The following is a 19738-nucleotide window of genomic DNA, read 5'->3' as shown; positions in this document are numbered from 1 at the left end:
AGTGGCAAAAAAAGTTTAGAAACTGTGTGGATCAAATAAGTTGACATATCTTCAGTATCAGAGCAGTTTCATCCATTTTTAATGTGTGCTATATAACCCGCATATTGCACATGACATGTTCTTTGACATAACTTTGTGGCCAAGCATGTCAAATTAAAAGCCTTGGGATGCTGGGAGGTTGTGCCGGAGTTTCATGGGCTTCAGTGAGATGGACAGAAACTGACAGTCTCTATTAAAAGATGTCGAAGGCTTAGAGAACTGAGTGTGCTGAACACAATAGCTGTCAAAGCACTCTCACTCTGAAAGTACCTCAGCGTTGGGTGCCTTTTCAACCATGAATGGTCCAGTTTTAAAACCACTTTTGGAGCTACATCTACATCTAAAAGAATGAACAAAATGTCCACATCAGGGGACGAAACAATACGACACATTCCATAGCTTTTATTTGGTCACAGTGGTTGCTAAGCAATTAATAAATTGGCTCACCATGGTAACCTCAATGGCAATTGCCAGTAACCCATCACGGTGCAGGAAATGACAGGGGGCCCTTGGCGTGGGCATTCTGTGCAGATGCAACAAAAATAATGGAGCCAGACGCCACAGGAGCAGAAGGAAGCTACTCCACCCTCCCTCCCCTCTCCACCCATCTGCCCACTTCTGGCTGACTCATGTGCAGCAACCTTCCCCGACACTCCTTCATCCTTCGTCCGTCACCACAGCACCGCACGGCACCCGCCTTGCCCTGGCCAGCCTGAACGAAGTGCTCGCCGAGAGACGTGACGCCAAGTGAGTGAGTCACTTCTTTTAAAGATCATTCTCTCTGCTTTAATTTCTTTAATTTCACAAGTTGATGATGGGAAGTGCAGAGCTATTTACATTGGAGGGGCTGGGTGGGGGGGAGGGGGCTGGGGGGGGGGGGGGGTCAAGGAGGAGGAAGAGGAGGAGAGAAGGGAGTGGCTGTGCTCTTCACTCTTGAGTCAGTGAATTCCTAGCGGGTGATGGGGCTTTGCTGGTTTCAATGGAAATCAGACATCAAAGCCGTGGCCTGAGATGAGAGACAATGAGGGCTTACGAAAAGGTCACCCTCCATATGTCCGACATGAGAACAGGGACACTGGCCATCCTGGAACACTGGACGCATCTGGCACAGAATGACTCAGGTCTTGAGTGGGACTGGGAGCTGTATAAGACTTACAAGGAAGTCTTTTCTACCCCAATCATGTTCTGCACTGGCTGATATTCTACACCTAGTCCATAGAACAGTCCTTTGATACTGTTGGCCTTATGTCATTTGAACTTATAACCTACAAATTCTCTGAACGTTTATTAAAAGCTACACAATTCTTATTAAACATTGATATCATGTCAAGCCAGTTGCACAGTACAAAAAGTGTCATGTCAACAAAACACAATGCATTAATGTTCCTTAAAAAAACACTCCCGACTAGAGTCCATTATGTGGCCAAGGCAAAAAGCAACAAGCCTCATTAATTTTGCAAAAACCACAGGGAAAAAAGCCTGCCACTTAAAAACGTCACCACAGTTGAAAGCCTGAGAGGGCCAAAACTGCATGTGTTAAAGCCTATTATTTAGCCTAGTGTTTTTACCGCTGGTTAGCCATTAAGGATGGATATACGCATACGGAGGAGCGTTTCTTTTGTAGAACACACGGAATTAGATCATCGTTCTAGAAGGGTCCACAGCGCCATAGAAATAGTTGTGCTTAAGCAAGAGTTCCTACCACAAAATTGACGGCTAGCATTACAGTGCTGCTGAGCTGCTCAGAGAGAGAGAGAGAGATGAGAGAGAGAGAGAAAGAGAGAGAGAGAGAGAGAGAGGGGGAGGGAGATGAGAGGTTGAGGACATCGAGGGGGTACTTACGGTGTACTCTGGAGGGGGCAGGAGGTCCAGTCCAGGCGTGGTCACACAGAGGGAAGGAGACAAAGGGCAGAGTCAGTGCTTTGAAGTGCGGCCTTCACAAAACACATTACAGTAAAGACCAACCATTTCCTTTTCCTGTCTTTTTTAGAGCGGCACCTTTCAACTGGACAGCAGGCGGAAACCCAACGCAACTGGACAGAAGTGGGAAAACTCCCAGGCTTTCACAAAGAAAAATCCTTTGAGATTTAAGTATCTGCAGATCAAGAATCCTTGATCTAGAAACCAGAAGTCTTGTTTGTGTGTAGACTCACATAGGATTTAGAGGAAAAAAAACTGGAGATTGAAGCTGATTGAACAGCAACAATATTTGCAAAAAACACAACAGAGTTTTCTACTTATTAAATGTTGAGCCCATTTATAATAATGGAATAACACTGCGCACATCACTGTAATCACTGTCTATCACTGCAACCCATTCAAGTCAGTATCTGTTCTGGTCAGGCTGACTGTCCACCATCTTGGTAATGACCAATACATCATGCCTGTTGGGCCCTTCAGTAATGGCTTTTACAGTCGCTCCAGATTACGTGTGAACAAGATGCTGCGCAGCTCTCCTCTCGTCCTCGATGTGCTAATGGACGTTCCCACTGAGGTCCTCGGCCTGCTGTGAACTGTGGGCAGGTGCCGCCGCTGCCCTCTGGCCATCACCCTGCCGGTAACCACTCCCTTAAGGGCACCTTACTCGCCCTCCTAAGGCCCTTCATTCATTTGATTATCTGCTCGCACTTCCTGGTGTGTCGCCCACGGAGAGCTCATTGGTGGCTAATGGTGTTCTTCTGCTCAGATTACGGAGGCTCATTATGGGATGTGAAACACCATTAGGCCATGTTGGGCGGGGAGATAATGTACTGGGATCTACCGCTCTGGTGACCCAGGGCAACTACCGCTTCTACTGCCCCCTCCTCTAAACAGCACTAGGGCAGAGGAAAGGGTCTCCACCGACACTGACACAACCAGTTCTAATGCGCTTACCAACACGCCACTGGCTGACCCAGTTTTTTTACCAAGAACGCTAAATAATACGGGATCCTTCCTGAACAAGATGCAACTCGATACTTGTCAGAAAATGATTAAACTTTTGTTCCAACACAGGAATATTTTATTTCTCCTGAAGCAATGCAAAAAATAATATTTGTTATATGGATGATTTCATGCAAGCTACCATAGCAACAGCTCCCATTCTATAACTCCTAAAAATAAAATGATGGGACAAAACAAAAACAGAAATGACTGCAGAATAAATAAACTTCTATTTTTAGACAACGCTTTGAGCTGAGTGGGTTGAGAACTACAAAGTTTTGGTGCTGACGTGTCTGGCGTAGATGAGGCTCACCTGTGATGGTGTATGGGTAGTAGTTCCAGGCCTTCTCCGTCACATAGAAGATCTTGGGCACCACTGCTCGCGCCCAAGTGGGCAGCTTGCTGCAATGGACAAGAGAAGATACGGGTGAGGAGGTCAGTAGGTACGAGATAGAGAGAGAGAGAGAGAGAGAGAGAGAGAGAGAGAGAGAAAGAGAGAGTGAGTGTGTGTGTGTGTGTGTGTCTATTTTTGTTTACATTTTTGTAACATTGAAGTGGTATACTATAGCATATGTGTGAGAGACAGAGAGAGCGATTGTGGAAGTGGAAGTGTAAATCTGCGTGGGAGAAAGAGAGAGGGAACAGGGAGGGTTGGAGGGAGGGATGGAGCTAAAGAGAAGTGTTCCTCCCACTCATCCCTGCCTCCCTTCTGTCCCCTCATCGTCCTCGTCTCCAAGACAGACGGACGGACGGACACTGTGCTCCGAGCTCTCGCCTCAGCCCACGTTCTGCCAATCCGCCATTCCCACCCTCATCCTCCTCTCCAGAAGGCAGAGAGAGAGAGAGAGAGAGAGAGAGAACAAGACCAATTTAAAAAGCCACAGAGAGACCAAACAGCATGATTCACTAAAAAGCACCCAAGAGGCTGTGCATTCCTTCGGAGCATATTGTCACACTGCCACAGATGTCCTCCTCCAAACCCCTCCAGTCCTCCTCCTCCTTCTCCACCTCCCCCTCCTCCTCTTTCCCTCACAAATGTTGTTAATGCTGCTCTGTTCTGGTCTATGGCGACTGACAGTGAGCCCACAACACATTCCACACTGTTGTCTACAAAAACACCCTCAGGCTGTCCAGCGGCACATTTGAAGAAAAAGAGAGAAAAAGAAAGAGAAGGAGAGAAAGATAGAGGTTAAAAAGGAGGTGGAGTGAGAGAGAACGGAGAGGTAGGGAACAGAGAATGAGACAGCTAGAAAGAGGGAGAGAGAGAGACAGAGAGAGAGTGAGATAGAGAGAGACTTTGACTTTTAAGGTTCCTTTATTGACAGTCAAAAAGGAAACCAGGTAACAATAAAACCAACCCATAATAAAACCTCCCTCCACCCACCACCCCACCCTCCCAAAAAAAACACACACAAAAAACCAGTAACCCAAAACTAGAGAGACTAGAGAGAAAAATAGAGAGAGTGAGAGAGAGATAGAGATAGAGAGAGAGAATGACAGAAAGGTTGAGTTGAGGTGAAACAGAGGTGAGCAAAAGAAAGAGAGAGAAGGGGGAGAAGGTCATTTCCCCAACACAAACGTGTTAGGCAGGCACAGCAGCTCCAGCGCCGAGCTGTTAATGGACAACGTGGAGAGTGAGGTAGTTCCAGAGGCCAGCGGTGGTCACAGCCATTCCTGCAGTTTGCCCAGAGCGTACGGGCTTTACGAGCCCTGAGAGCTTCAGCTCTGTCTAGGACACAACCTACCATCAACACACAACACAGGAGAGAGAGGAGAGGAGAGAGGGAGGCGAGAGAGGAGAGAGGGAGGAGAGGAGAGAGGGAGGAGCGCTGGAGAGATGGAGGGAAACAGGAGAGGAGAGAGTGAGTGGAAGAAGAGGAGAGGGATAAACAGACAGTTGGTTGAAATAGTGGAGGAGAAAAAAAGAGAGGAAAAGAGGAGAGAACAGGTGAGTAGGAGAGAGAGAGAGGAGTAAATATAGACAGAGAGAAAAGGAGCCTGGCTGAGAAGGTGATATAGAGGCTCACACAGAGAGAAAGGCACAAGCGAGCGACTCAGACAATACTGTGATGGATGTCTGCTCTGCTCTAATTGCATCCATCACATGTAAACAGGGGAGCCATGGCACACAAGGACAAAACACTAAATGCTTTCACAACAGATTTCCACAATCACTCACGATTCTCTACACCTCCCTTTGTGGTGGGGAACCGAACACTTCAGGGGCATTTCAGGGAATTGGTTGGTATGAAACCGCTTTTCTTGCGCGAGAGCTGAAATCATATCTCCTTTTTTAACCACAAATCCCTGTGGCACTTACAAAATCACTCTTCAAAGACACTGGTATTGGTTGAAACAGAGCAGTTCTAGCAGTGCCAAGTAAAACTCCTCTTCTCCTCCCCATTCTTTCTCTCTCTCTCTCTCTCTCTCTCCTCAGAACCACAGTCGTGAGTGATAAGATGATACTGCATTAGAGAGAAAGCCACACTCTGACATTTAAGTCCTCCACAAGTAGGCCTAACACCATCCCATAATTGGCAGTCTCGCCAGGGTGACAGTTTCTCTGGGCAACAACGCGGTTGTCAGGCTTGCTGCTCTCTCTCTCACATTCACTAAAACACACACACACACACACACACACACACACACACACACACACAAACGGAGCTCCTCTTTTAGATCAGGCCTCTCATTCTGACAGCGTGCCAAAACGAGCCGCTTTTTAATGGACCAGCGCTCCGGCACCCGGCACTGAATAAAGCTGTGATTCATTTCTGTTCAAAACTACTTCAAACAAAACAAAGCAGGAGGAGTGAGAAAATCAAAGGCATCTGCTGCTACTGATATTTACGCAGAACACTCAAAGCTTCATACCTGTCAATCTTACTCTGAGGAGGAAGGACAAAACTGGGCCACGTGTGTTTGGATTTCAGATCCTCAAACCGAGAGAAGATGACTGCACGAAGTTTGGGCGGCCTAACGACATCCGAGCGAGTGACTGTCCACTCCGAGCCCGTTCAATATGCCCTTCTATTGCGTCGTATCTTTCGTTCAAAATAGCAGAGCAATGCGAGTGGAATTTTTTTTTAAAGAGACGGGGCTGTCCGAACGTCCACCGCACCATTAGGACAGGGCTACTCTGTGAGGAGTCTAGATAGCCTGGTATGCTAAGGTGTGCTAGTATAGTATAGTATAGTATAGTATAGATAGATAGATAGATAGATAGATAGATAGATAGATAGATAGATAGATAGATAGATAGATAGATAGATAGATAGATAGATAGATAGATAGATAGATAGATAGATAGATAGATAGATAGATAGATAGATAGATAGATAGATAGATAGATAGATAGATAGATACTTTATTGATCTCCAAGGGGAAATTCAAGATGATGATTCAAGATGATAAAATTCAGCCGTGGCCTACTGGTTAGGGCTTCGGACTTGTAACCGGAGGATTGCTGGTTTGAACCCCGACCAGTAGGCACGGCTGAAGTGCCCTTGAGCAAGGCACCTAACCCCTCACTGCCCCCGAGCACCGCTGTTTTTGCAGGCAGCTCACTGCGTCGGGATTAGTGTGTGCTTCACCTCACTTTGTATTTACTGTCTGCTAAGTGTGTTTAATTCACGGATTGGGATAAATGCAGAGACCAAATTTCCCTCACAGGATCAAAAGAGTATATATACTTATACTTAAATGTTACAAAATCAAGAAGGGCAAAATGATTCATTCTGACGCAGTCGTTCCTCGACATCCTCGATGTCCTTGTACTTTCTATGCATTTCGTTTCTACGCCTCCGGCATCCGGTATTGAAAAAGGGATGGGTGTTCTGCTGAAGGCAGAGGAGCAGCTTACTAAATGGAGAGTGAGATGGCTGGAATGGAAGCAGGAGCAGTACTAAAGGAAGGGCAGGGCTGTGTGGAAACCAATCCTCTCGCCATTGTGTCCTGATATGACCTCACTAATGGCCCCACGTCCTGCCTTTAGAGAGCGGTTTCTATGGAGGAATCCCAGCTCATCTTACAAAGATTGCACAGCCTCTTGCAAACTGAGCAAATAAATAAATTGAGTGTTAGAGAGACATGCAGACAGACAGACACACACACACACACACACACACACACACACACACACACACACACACAATTATACACTGAACAAACTCACATTAATTCTAAATGGTCTAAGTCTCTCATACACATAAAACATAATACACACACACACACAATTATACACACACACACACACACACACACTGCTAAGCCACTTCCTCCTATCCTCCTTCGGCTCTGCATCAGGAGGAACATCTCATGCTTCACCCATGCAAAGTGGTTTGTCACGCTCTAAGTATATTTATTAGACCCCAACCTCCACAGCGGCTGGCTGGACAGGCTCTCAGACCGAGAGAGACCTCATTCACACTGTTACCACCCTGCCAGGTCTCCACTGGCCCCGCCCACTTGCGCTCATGTTTGTCTGTCTCGATAACAAACAAACAAAAAAAAAACTCCGGTTTTGTGTGATTATGTGTGCCTTACGCACAGGGAATTTTTGTGGAGTTCCATGTTTTGTTTTGTTAATGAGCTTAATTGATTACCTGTTTTCCGGTGTACGACGGGAGAGGGAGTTCCGCTGGCATCCTGTGCTTAGCTGCAGGATTAATCTTTTCGTGCGTTTTTTCCTCGATGTTTCGAGTTCCGCTGGTATTCTGTGCTTAGTTGCGGGGTTGGTCCTTTCGTGCGCTTTTTCCTCGCTGTTTCTTGGTGTCGGGAGGCCTGGCGGAACCTGATAGGGTAAGTTGCTTTTGGGCTGCGTGCAGGCCCGGTCTTGGGTAAGACGCCTAAAACTTTTTTGTGTTGGTTAACTTGTAGCTTAAGTGGTGTGTCGAACGTGGGGGAACTGCTTATCGGTTCAATCATAGGTGGGCACACTGAAGACGTAGGGGGTGGAAATATTCAGGGCATTTGTGGCGAGATAGATGCCGGGCAGCTCACTCTCTGTATAAGTAGGCCAAAGTGTTCCGCTGTGCTTTCAGACGCCGAGTGACTGGTGGGGGGGATGTGTACGATTGGGTAGGTTTATTAAGGCTTTCGGATTTCTCATGATTTTTTTGAGTAAGTTTGTTGTACTATGACAATCGGACTAATTTTAGATTGTTATTTGAGTGGAGAATCTTTGTTTTTTGCAGCTCCGACGAAAAATGAATTGTTTGGTCTAACGAAAGACCAGTTGCGTAAAGTCGCTGAACACTATTGTTTTGAGTCTCAACTTCCGAAGTCGGCCAAAAAGGATACATTGCAAAAATTGGTATTAGAGAGACTTAATGAGATGGACGTCGTTTCGATGAATGAGTTATCTGAGCAGCCTGCCCCTCTAAGGGACTGTACGATATTTAGCGGGGGGGAGGGCCGGTCGCCAGACGATCGGGTTAAAAATGTTCTGCCTGGCCCTCCCCCCTGGTCAAATTTTTTTTCCCAGGGGCCTCCCCCCGGCTCAAAAAAATTCTCCTAGGCCCTCCCCCCTACGTGAATCAAATAAAACTGGTCGAAAAATGACGTTTACAAGGTTAAAACGGCCAGCAAATGTCATAAGCACACACACACATGGGGCTACAAACCAGTGTTGCGCGGGTTTGGTCACAAGCGGCCCGCGGTCGCCCGATATTTTAATCAACCCGACCGCAACTCGGACCGCGAATATTAATTAGGACAAAATTATACCCGACCCGCGATCCGACCCGCTTATTTACAAAATGTGTGCTTTTGGTTATAGTCTGCATGCAGTAGTCCATTTCTGTAAAACAAACTAATTTATTTGCGAAACTTTATGCAGTAGAACTACACGCAGGCATGCAGGACATAATGTTTGCGCAGGAGAGAGAATGAGAATAAGAGCGCAAGCACGCACGCAACCACCAAGGATTAGAACACTAGGATATATTTGGCCATGGACATACTTCTTTCGAAAATAGAAATGGGGAGGCAAGGTAGGCTAGGCAAGAGAGATACATGCTGGTCAAAACGTTAGCGTAAGAACTGGTTTAAAATGCTGAATGAAGCACAAAGCTTTACTAAAGCACATCCACTGTTTAAAGTCACAAACACAACGAACTAAGGTAACTTTTATGCATGCGCGAACCTATAGGCTACATACCGGTAGATATGGCTGTGTAGTCTGTGCCATAAGATTTATTCCTGCAGGCTGCCCGTTTCGGCTGTCATACTTTTAAATGGATTCGCAAGAAGTAGGCCTACATAGACCATGACTTGTACTACTGTCATCTTCTTTAAGAACTTTTCCCAATATTTCCCATATTGCTTTTCCTGAAAGGGTGTCTTTATTATTTTAACTCGCGTCTTCAGCTTCTTTACTGTTGACGTGTTGATGCTTTACTGTATTGATGCTAGCCTTCTCGTGATATTTTAAGTAGGCCTATTTGTAGAAAATATATATTTAATTAATTTTAACTGACCCGCCCGCAAATGACCCGAATATAATTAAAATATTTGGTTTATGACCCATAACCGCGGGTGACCTGCAAGCTTACGAGGGGAGTTGTGGGAGATTCAGGTAGGGTTGCAACTTTTTGGACTCGCCCACTCTGTCAAAGAGACGTGAATCATGTTTTGGCCTACAAACCTTTTAAAATATCGAAAACGGATCATTGATCAGGGGAAAAAAATATCATGGATCAGGAAAAAATAATTTTCCTCGGCCCTCCCCCCAGGCCAAAAAATTCTCCTGGGCCTTCCCCTAAGGCTTAAAAAATTCTCTTAGCCCCCCCCCCCCCCCGGTAAATATCGTACAGTCCCTAAGTACATCGACTCCTCAGGCTGTTCATTTAACTTTTGAGCAACAAAAGGTACTTATTGAATTACAAATCGAACGCGATAGATTGGCAGCAAGAGAATTGGCCGAAAGGGCTAAAGAGAAGGAACGAGGACTGAAATTGGAAGCGGCTGAGCGAGAAATGGAGAGTAAATCAGAGGCCGAAGAAAAGGAAAAAGAGCGTCTTTTGGAATATGAGAGATTAAAAATACGGCAGCGCGAATTGGAAAAAGAAAGTGAGCTTGAGCGCATCAAGTTAGAGAATGAGTCTTCGGTTGATGGCAGCAGGTAGATGGCCAGCCCAACCAGCTAATACATCTGAGTCCAACTTGTCTACTATGATAACATTTCTGCCGAAATTCAACGAACGCGACCCCGATGTATTTTTTGCGTTATTTGAAAATGTTGCCAGTGAGCGAGTTTGGGGAGACGCTGAACGAACTCTTTTGATACAGGCCGTGATAACAGGGCGCTCAGGAGGCCTTTATTGCGCTTGGTGCGTCGGAACAGAATTATGAAGCTGTAAAGGGGGCTATTTTGAAGGCTTTTGAGCTTATTCCTGAAGCTTACAGACAGAAATATAGAAATTGGAAGAAGGGGTAGAGACTAACGCATACTGAACTTGCCCGTGAGCTGACTAGTTTGTTTATGCGTTGGCGTACGTCTGAAGGAGTGAAGACGTTTGAGGAGCTGTGCAATTTGGTTGTACTAGAGCAGTTTAGTAATTCCAGACAGACTTGCTACTTACATAAACGAACATAAAATTAAAACAGCTGCAGAAGCCGCAGTTCTAGCGGATGAATTTGTTTTGACCCATAAGAGTACATTCAGAGATCATGCGCCTCAGTGTTTTAGTCATGACGATTGGCCTCGAGGTTTCAGTCGCGAAGATTCTCGCCCCAGAAGTTTTAATGCTTTTAAACGAGATCAGGGTGGCCAAAATAAAGCTGGTGAGAGCAGTTGCCATTATTGTATGGAAAAAGGTCATTGGAAAAAAGTGTCCCGTTTTGCGTGGTGGCGTCATTGGAGATGCGTTGTCCCGTTCAGTGGATGATGGAGATTGAGCCTGATGTCCTGCCATTTTGTCTCACGCATCTTCTTTCTCCTATGTCTTCTCTCCAGTATGTCCTTAATGCGCTTTTTCCAGGCGCCGGGAAATTGCTGGTTCTACTGGACATGGAGGTTTGGGGGGAAACGGGGTGCTAGTGGGATAGTTTTGACTGGTGGATGGATGGTGATGTATTTAGAAACTACTTGTTACAACTGTTGGTGGTGGTTGGTGATGGTTGGTGGGTCTGTGACCTTTATGCCCTAGTAATTTTATATTGAGAGAAAGATTGATTGTTTTTGATGTTTGTTTACTTCTGTCAGGGCTCACTTTGTGGTCGTCTGTCTTAAGAGGGGGGGTGTTACGACCCTGCCAGGTCTCCACTGGCCCCGCCCACTTGCACTCATGTTTGTCTGTCTCTGTGTGAAGCAGGTTGCCCGAGATGTGCAGGTGTTTGGTATTGCCCTGATGAGCACCTGTATTTGAAGGCCTGGGTTCCAAGCGCAGATGGGCTTCCTCTCCTCTCGACCGTCGTCTTTTTGTTTTGTTTGAACACATCCCTAGACATACACTCGCACTACACCTTGCTTTTATTCACTACACTGACTTTCTCGTATATTACTTTAATAAATATTCTTTATTTACTCATTCTGGCGTGGAACTCCCTAGCTCATGCGTGAGCCAGCATGCGTTACAACTAGGGGTGTAACGGTTCATGTATTCGTATTGAACCGAAACGGTACGGGCGTCACGGTTCGGTGCATGAATTTACACGGAGAATACACGGTATAAAAATACATAAAACTCGTGTGCGGATTAATTAATGTCATGCGCAATTACTGTTAAGTAGCGAGAGTTACGGGAGTTCTTTAGCGACACCTAACGCTAATCTGTAGCCTCGCCTTAGCTCTGAAGCTCTGATTGGCGCCTATGTTTTTTTTGTCAGGTCGTCGGTTGAGTCCGTCAGTCATTAGCAGCACTAAGGTTAGACCCACAAGAGTTAGAGGATCCGCTGGTCTCTTTAATATCGCAAGTTTGAGAACTTCAGTTACAGTAACGTTAACAGGCGAAAGAGTGGTGGATAAGATGAAACTGTGTGTCGGCGTTGTTCAGCAGTTGTTGGGTATGTGAGTGGAAAAAATGCTACACATATTCGAAGCCATCACCCAGATGATGTAGGCTACCAATCACTGAAACGAGGGGAAAAAACAACCTACCCTGCGCTTCAGCAGCCTTTGGATACACATACAAATAGGGCCAAAACCTATGGCTTAAATTAAATGATTTCGTAATGACAGAAATGTAAATCACGTGGTAATTACCTTTATGTTGGGGTAACTTGTAACTTCTCAGATGAGGAGCGGGTAGTGTTAAGTGCATAGACAGTAAAATAAAGTGACAACGCTAACCAGGCTAATAAACAAACCATGCTACGGTGAGTTAACGTCAAAGGGCAGTCACGTGACTTCTAGTTGTCTGTTTATGAAATGAAAGGAGCAATTTCGTTTTTTTTTAAAAGGCAAAATAGTGTGATATTTTCACAGTTAGTAGGCTAGATTATTACTTTACACACAATAAAAAAATATTGAGGCAAATTGTAGACCCTTCCATATACAACTAAACACAGATGTTGAAGGTCTTGCTTAAGTGGATTTTTAAAAACCATTTTTCTATGTAATTTGCACTTTCAGAAATAAGAGATGCTGTAGGCCTATTTTCAGTTTTATAGCTGATTGTCTTATTTTGTTTACAAGTTACAGATGGAGTCTGGGTACTTATTGTACTGTTTAGCCTACATCTTACACACTTCAGGCTGTTGCAGATAGCTCAGGGAAGAGACTGTATGACACTAGGTCATACATGGGCAACATACGGCCCGCGGGCTTTCCCTGACCGGCCCGCGTAAGGTCCGTGAAAGAGTCCGTGAAATAGTCAAGAGCCTAACATAGAGATAATGCACGCAAATCAATATCATTGCTTTTATTTTGAAAGCGACTGCTATTTGTACGCCCATACATTTGTGCGTGGATGCATAGGCTACGATGTAAACACCCTCACTGATGTGCTGTCTCTTATGTCTGCGTCGCTCACCACCGCAAAGGTTGTCAGAACGAACTCCTGCTGTTTGTTGGAGATACGAAGTGTTAATTTCAAAACGTTACTGGCAGATAGACAGTTTACATTCGGATAACCCCGTCACTGTAACCAAAATATGTCTGAGTTTATTTGTAAAGCATGCTAGCGAACTAGTATGATGCTACTACCCACAGGTTGCTTGAAGCAGCCGGCTCAACACACAGGGCGAGTTGACCAATCACAGTTTTGTGCATAAAGTTAAAGCAAAAACATAGCCTACATTTTTAAAATAGTTTTCTTTGTGCATGTTGATTAACTAATGACAGCCTACTATTGTCTGCTTCACATTTTCATAGTCTAATTATGCATAGAGTTAATTTAATGATGGTAATGATGAAATATTGCTGAGTGTTGATGAAATGGTGGCACAGGCCTACGGTTGTACTGACTCTTTCACATTTTCATGGTCTAGCCTAATTATATAGATATTGTAGTACTTTTTTATATCAGCTTTTGAAAACTGAAAAAAAAATGTCAATGTCAAAAAATCATTTTCGAGAATGAGGATTAAATACTGGACATAGATAAATAGCCTATTGCTGTTTTTCCTTGGTCTCCCTCACATTTTCATCTGTTCTTACGAGTAGTAAACAAAACCATATGATTTACTTAATGTTATACAAGAACAGAATAGAATTGGACAGAATTGAGTTCAGACTTGAGTTCGGTATTTTGGGTCCGGCCCTCCTCAACAGTCCCAGTTTGTCATGTGGCCCCTTGGGGAAATTAGTTGCCCACCCCTGCACTAGGTGGTACAGCCTGAGACATGTACAAAAAAAAAATGCTTTCTGCATTTTTGTTTTGCTTTTCCCACCATTGTACCGAACTCGTACCGAACCGTGATGTCCGAACCGAGGTATGAACCGAACCGTGACTTCTGTGTACCGTTACACCCCTAGTTACAACACACACACACACACACACACACACCCCTCCACGCTCAAATACACACATGCGCACGCACACACACACTCAGCTCAAGCAAGGGGATCGTGGTGAATCCCAGATACCCAGAGCCTGACAAACATTCACAAGATTCTTGTCTAATTCATGAGTGCAGCAGGGCTGTAGCCAGCCAGCGGCTATCCGCAATTAGCAGCATCGGCACGGCCGTGCCCCCTCTCCACCTCACCCCCCTCCAGAGCTCAGCGCTGGGGACTCTGGCCCTCTCCACCTCACCCCCCTCCAGAGCTCAGCGCTGGGGACTCTGGCCCTCTCCACCTCACCCCCCTCCAGAGCTCAGCGCTGGGGACAGGGCCTCTCCACCTCACCCCCCTCCAGAGATCAGCGCTGGGGACAGGGCCTCTCCACCTCACCCCCCTCCAGAGCTCAGCGCTGGGGACAGGGCCTCTCCACCTCACCCCCCTCCAGAGCTCAGCGCTGGGGACAGGGCCTCTCCACCTCACCCCCCTCCAGAGATCAGCGCTGGGGACAGGGCCTCTCCACCTCACCCCCCTCCAGAGATCAGCGCTGGGGACAGGGCCTCTCCACCTCACCCCCCTCCAGAGCTCAGCGCTGGGGTCTCTGGGGCTCTCTCAGCCTCTCTCCAACACCACCTGTTCCAGCTCTGCAGTGCTTTTAGAGGTGAGACGGCCTTTTCTCTCTGTGCTGCAGCTGCACTGCACTGCCCTGCTACCCAGGGGGTCTGAACATTAACTGTTGCTCTCCACTCTCTATTCTCTCTCTATCTCTCTCTATTCTCTCTCTATCTCTCTCTCTATCTCTCTCTCTATTCTCTCTCTATCTCTCTCTATTCTCTCTCTATCTCTCTCTATCTCTCTCTCTATCTCTCTCTCTATTCTCTCTCTATTCTCTCTCTCTATCTCTCTCTCTATTCTCTCGACTCTTTTTCTATTCTCTCTCTCTATTCTCTTGATTCTTTCTCTATTCTCTCTCTCTATCCTTTCCCCACAGATTTAATCTCCCTCCATCTCTATCAACCCCCAAACCACCTCTCCCCCTCCCCTCCTCTCTCTCTCTCCTGTTTGCTCTCTTTGTGTCTCTTTCTTCCCATTCATCACACTCTTCCCCTCCTCTCTAAACATTTATCTCTTACTCTTTCTCTAAACATTTATCTCCCCTATCTCTCTCTCTTCGCCCTTCTTTCTTCTCCTTTTTTCCTGATCTCTCTCTCTCTCTCTCTCTCTCGTAGTAAGACTCGGAGTAGTGCTGGGTCAGCTCCATTGCTGTCCAGGCTGCTGACGCAGCCATTTGTTGCTACTGACTAAATCGTCTGTCCTCTGCAGAGTCCACCCCACCCTCACTCCTCTTTCAACCTCTCCCCTCTCCCCCTATTCTCTCCCACTCTTTTCTTCTCCTCCCACTCTCTTCCTCTATCCTCTTCTCTTCTCTTCACTTCTCCCCTCTCCTCCGCTCTCTGTCACAGAAATCTGCCGACTCGGGTCGTTTTTGTCCTTGGATGTGCAGCGATGCGCGGAGCGAGGACAGAGACCCTCCGACAGGCCTCAGCAGCTGCCAAACACTTTGTGTCATTCAACAGGAGCGAGAGAGAGAAGGGGGGAGGAGGGAGAGAAAGAGAGATGGAGAGAGAAGGGGGGAGGAGGGAGAGAAAGAGAGATGGAGAGAGAGAAAGAGAGATGGAGAGAGAGAGAGAGAGAGAGGGGGGGGGGATGGGAAAAGAGAGAAGGAGGGGGAGAAAGGGAGAGGGAGAAAGTTGGGCAGATAAATGCACATTAACGTCCAATTACCCAACAGATGGCTCCGGTGCAAATGCAGTTAGTGGAGCCCGTGTGATTCTGGCTGCTTTGCTTATCAGTGTGCTTGTGCAGCATTCCAACCAACTATATCATCCAGCAAAACGATTTGACTCACTGTGCATATACGCTAGTGATGAAACAGTCACAGTGTGTGGCAGTCTCGCTTGGACGAGTCTATGAACATGTGCAAATGAGATTCCATGTCATTGTGTGTGTGTGTGTGTGTGCTTGTTTCTGCTGCTGCTGCGTCCTACATACGCTTCTGAAGAGACATGTTTCCTCCTACATCTGTTACTGAAGAGCAATCTCTTCCACTGGCAAACCAACAACACCGACACCAACGTCTTCTTTTGAGCAACTAACAACATCCTTGATACAAAAACACATCTATTATTGAACGGATCGCTGCCAGCACAGAAGTGGCAAAGTTACGCACCTCTCGCCCTGTGGTACGCACTGTGTGTGTGTGTGTATGGGGGGAGGGTGCATGTGTGTGTGGGGGGAGGGTGCATGTGTGTGTGTGGGGAGGGTGTATGCATGTGTATGTATGTGCATGCGGGTGTGTGTGTGTGTGTGTGTGTGCGCATGTGTGTGTGTGGGGGGGGGGGGGTATGCATGTGTGAGTGTGAGTGTGAGCTGGCTCACCTGTTGAGGTAGACTCGTTTCTCGGTGAACTGGCCCTGTCCGTGCGTGGGGTCCTCGAAGGGCTCGTTCTGCACCACCTCCACACCCTCCCCACGCTCACTCTGCTCGTGGCTGTGCTTGCTGATCATGTACAGCTGCCCGATCCTGTACTGCAGCGCACACACGCACACACACACACACACACACACACACACACACACACACACAAATATAAACATTAGGGGACCGCTCTGGTCATTTAAATAGCATCAAGTCAGTGGAGCAAATGATCCCAGTTCATAAGTCCTGTTTATTCCAGCACAACACACAGAGGAGATGAAGGCTTTTTATTTTTCCCGCTGGCAGGCAGAGATCAAACCCGAAAGCTCTTCAATTAAAGAGGCGGCCAACCAGCCAGTGGAGATCAGTGAGCCTCCGAACGAGCTTGCTTCTGGTTGGGTCGGACTCCAGTGGCCACGCCGGAAGCCAGTAATGTTCCGACGGGACCGTGTGTGTGTGTTTGTGTGTGCGTGTGTTTATGCGGTGTAAATTATTCAGGCCAAATCCCTTGGCTGCTTTTTGATCACACTAAGCTGTTGGCCAAAAAAAAGGAGGACACATGCTCGTCGGACCACCGTTTCAAACTGTGCCGTCTGGAGGCACGGAAGAGGTGCCTACGAGAGGAGAGATGGGAGCGAGGGAGAGGTGATCACGAGATGAGAGATGGGATCGAGGGAGAGGTGATCACGAGATGAGAGATGGGATCGAGGGAAAGGTGCCTACGAGAGGAGAGATGGGAGCGAAGGAGAGGTGATCACGAGAGGAGAGATGGAGCGAGGGAGAGGTATGGAGGAGATGGGGGAGGGACACATGAGTGAAATGTGGAGAAAAACAGCTTGAAAAAACACATCCTCTGTAAAAGGGGAAGGAGGGAGAAGAGAAGAGGGTAGTGAATGCAGGAGTGAGAAATGTGTGGGAAGAGGAGTGGTACGAGAGCTCTCGAGTTCTTCTAGGGAGAGGAAGGAGGGACAGAGAGAGAGGGAGAGGGATAAAAGCGAGGGGAGAGACAAAGAGCGGAGGGTGAAAGTGAGGTGATGACCCTTGCTGGGCCCCTGGTGCTGGGCTTTATCCTAATCCTCTTAGAGGAGCACAGGCTCGCTCTCATCCTCTCTGCTGAGGCCCAGCACTCACAGGGCCAGCTCTCTCTCTCTCCCTTAGAATACCCCTCTTTCTCTCTCTCTGAATCCCTCTCTCCCTCTGAATCCCCCTCTCTCCCTTCATCCACCCCTCTCTCTCTCTCTTAGAATCCCTCTCTCTCTCCCTCTGAATCCCTCTCTCTCTCCTTCCATCCATGCACTTCTTTTCTCTACCTCAGAACCTACTCCTATCTGTCTATCTATTCCTCTCTCATTCAACCCTCCCTCTCCGTGTCCGTCCATCCATCCATCCATCCATCCATCCTCCCTCAGTTCATCACTCCATCCTTCTTTCTCCATGAATCGCTCACTCCATCCCTCTTTCCTCTCCTTCTCCGTCTATCGCCCCCCCCAGGCCTCTCCACTCCACCGTGATGGAGACAGCAGAGCGATGGCGGCAGGCCTCCACAACAACAACAACAACAACAACAACAACAACAACAACAACAACACCACCACACACCTGGGCTCTTCCACCTCACCTGCAGCCCATTCCAACCCTGAGACCAGAGCCCGCGGGGGAGCGTGCGGGGTACCCAGGGACCGGCCGCCACTGGCTGTGCCAACTCATGATGCAATCCACTGGCAGACACGATGGCATTAACACTGAACATAGCTGGGCGTTCACCCCTTATACACGTACGCTTTACAGGGCTCTTATAATGCTTAGAAAACTGTCAAGAAAAAGGAAGCCTTGACTTGCATGTATGTGTATGTAACATGCATGTGTATGTATTGATTAAGGTAATGTGAGATGTACAGCAGTAATGGCAAAGTCTCAAAACCAACAAACTGTGAGTTACTGACCCCTCTTTCCCACCTCCGCCTCACAAGCAGGGCCCCGAGAAGACACTCCTAAAGAATCCAGACTCCAGAGAGATCAACCCAGCAAATGAACCATTCAGCCCATCTCATGAACCTGCCAGTGCGAGTGTGTGTGCTAACACCACCACATCTCTGGTAAACTGGCGGTAGGATAACTTGTGCCCCCCCCCTCTCCCCCGCAGTAGAGGAGAAAACAGATGCCTCAGCACAAAAAAACCCCCACGAAAACAACGCTAGCTGCAAGCCTCAGGACGATCAATTATTCATGCCGTCTGCCGTCAGGGAAAGTGAAAACCCAACACCTTGGGGAATCAGACAGAAAGTGCGGCGTCACACAGGAGCAGCGGCAGCTCTGCGCCCAGTCTCCATTCTGCCTCTTCTGGAACACCTCCACCAGTCAGACGAGACGTACCAACTGCTTCTCCCAGACTGGGACAAACAATAACAACAACAACAACAAGGCAGGCTTCAATGGCCGAGAGCCTTATATGCATTCAACACAGCATTTCTGGGCGGTGCTGTCTGGATGCTTCTATATGAGTAGTGTCTGCGCCACCCTATTCTGTCGACTCATACATCAGGTATGATGATTAAGTGCTGAGTGTCTCTGGCTGGAGAGATAAGAGGCTTGATTTTGTACGATGACGCCACTGATCCCATGGAATAGGCTGCTTTGCTCTCTCTGAAGCTGCACCCCCAACCCTCAAACACACACACACACACACACACACACACACACACACACACACACACATAATCGCAGACACACACACAAGGAAAAGTGCTGTGTTGCTATTAATAGCAACAGCATGAAAGAAAGTCTCAGGTTGAAGTGGCCAGTAAATAATTCATCGCTCCCCCTCATCTCTCTCCCTCTCTTTCTCTCCCTCCCTCTCTCTCTCTCTCTTGTGCCGACAACAGACATGAGTGGGAAGGGAACGAGGGATCAGGCAGGCGCGGGCAGGCGGACGACAGGAGAGGTGAATGAAAGAAGGAGAGAGCCGTGGAGAAGGTGAACGCGAAGCACCTGAACGAGATAACAAAAGGCAAGGCAAGCGCTCAAGAGGCATGTCACAAGGGCCTCGCAGGGCACAGCGCTTTCTGAGAGGCTGCCATTGTCACGGGTCCCACATCAATGTCAACACGCCATCAAAGAAAGAGGCGCTTGGGGATTGCACACACACACACACAAACACAGAGGAGACTTATAAGTGAGCAGGCCCAGATTGTTTTCTTCTTCGGTGGCACAATGGGATGTCCACAGAGGCCAACGGTAATTTTTTTTTTATGATCAAAAACTGGCTGTACTATAAAAGGTTCCAAGCCCATGCGTGCCATGCAGAAAAGCTGGAATGCAGCCACTGACCTTTTCAAACAACATCCTGTCAACCAGAAG

General features: G+C 47.3%; 1 protein-coding gene across 1 annotated transcript in view; it reads right to left on the bottom strand.

Annotated features, from left to right (window-relative positions):
• LOC143133020 (cytoplasmic phosphatidylinositol transfer protein 1-like) overlaps positions 1-19738 on the bottom strand; it is an 81390-nt gene that overhangs the window by 14887 nt on the left and 46765 nt on the right. Inside the window, exons 2-4 of the mRNA XM_076292832.1 lie at positions 16343-16491; positions 3275-3363; positions 1882-1889 (exon numbers count right to left, since the gene is read on the bottom strand). Coding sequence (XP_076148947.1) covers positions 1882-1889; positions 3275-3363; positions 16343-16491 — 246 coding nt within the window. The remainder of the gene's footprint in view (positions 1-1881; positions 1890-3274; positions 3364-16342; positions 16492-19738) is intronic.

Source organism: Alosa pseudoharengus, unplaced genomic scaffold, assembly GCF_046254945.1.
Source record: "Alosa pseudoharengus isolate Yale_2024_CS ecotype anadromous, Long Island Sound unplaced genomic scaffold, YU_APseudo_1.1 YU_APseudo_1.1_scf_1, whole genome shotgun sequence".
NCBI lineage: Eukaryota > Metazoa > Chordata > Actinopteri > Clupeiformes > Clupeidae > Alosa > Alosa pseudoharengus.
The sequence above is the reverse complement of the archived record's forward strand: the minus strand, read 5'-3'. Positions and strand labels throughout refer to the sequence as shown.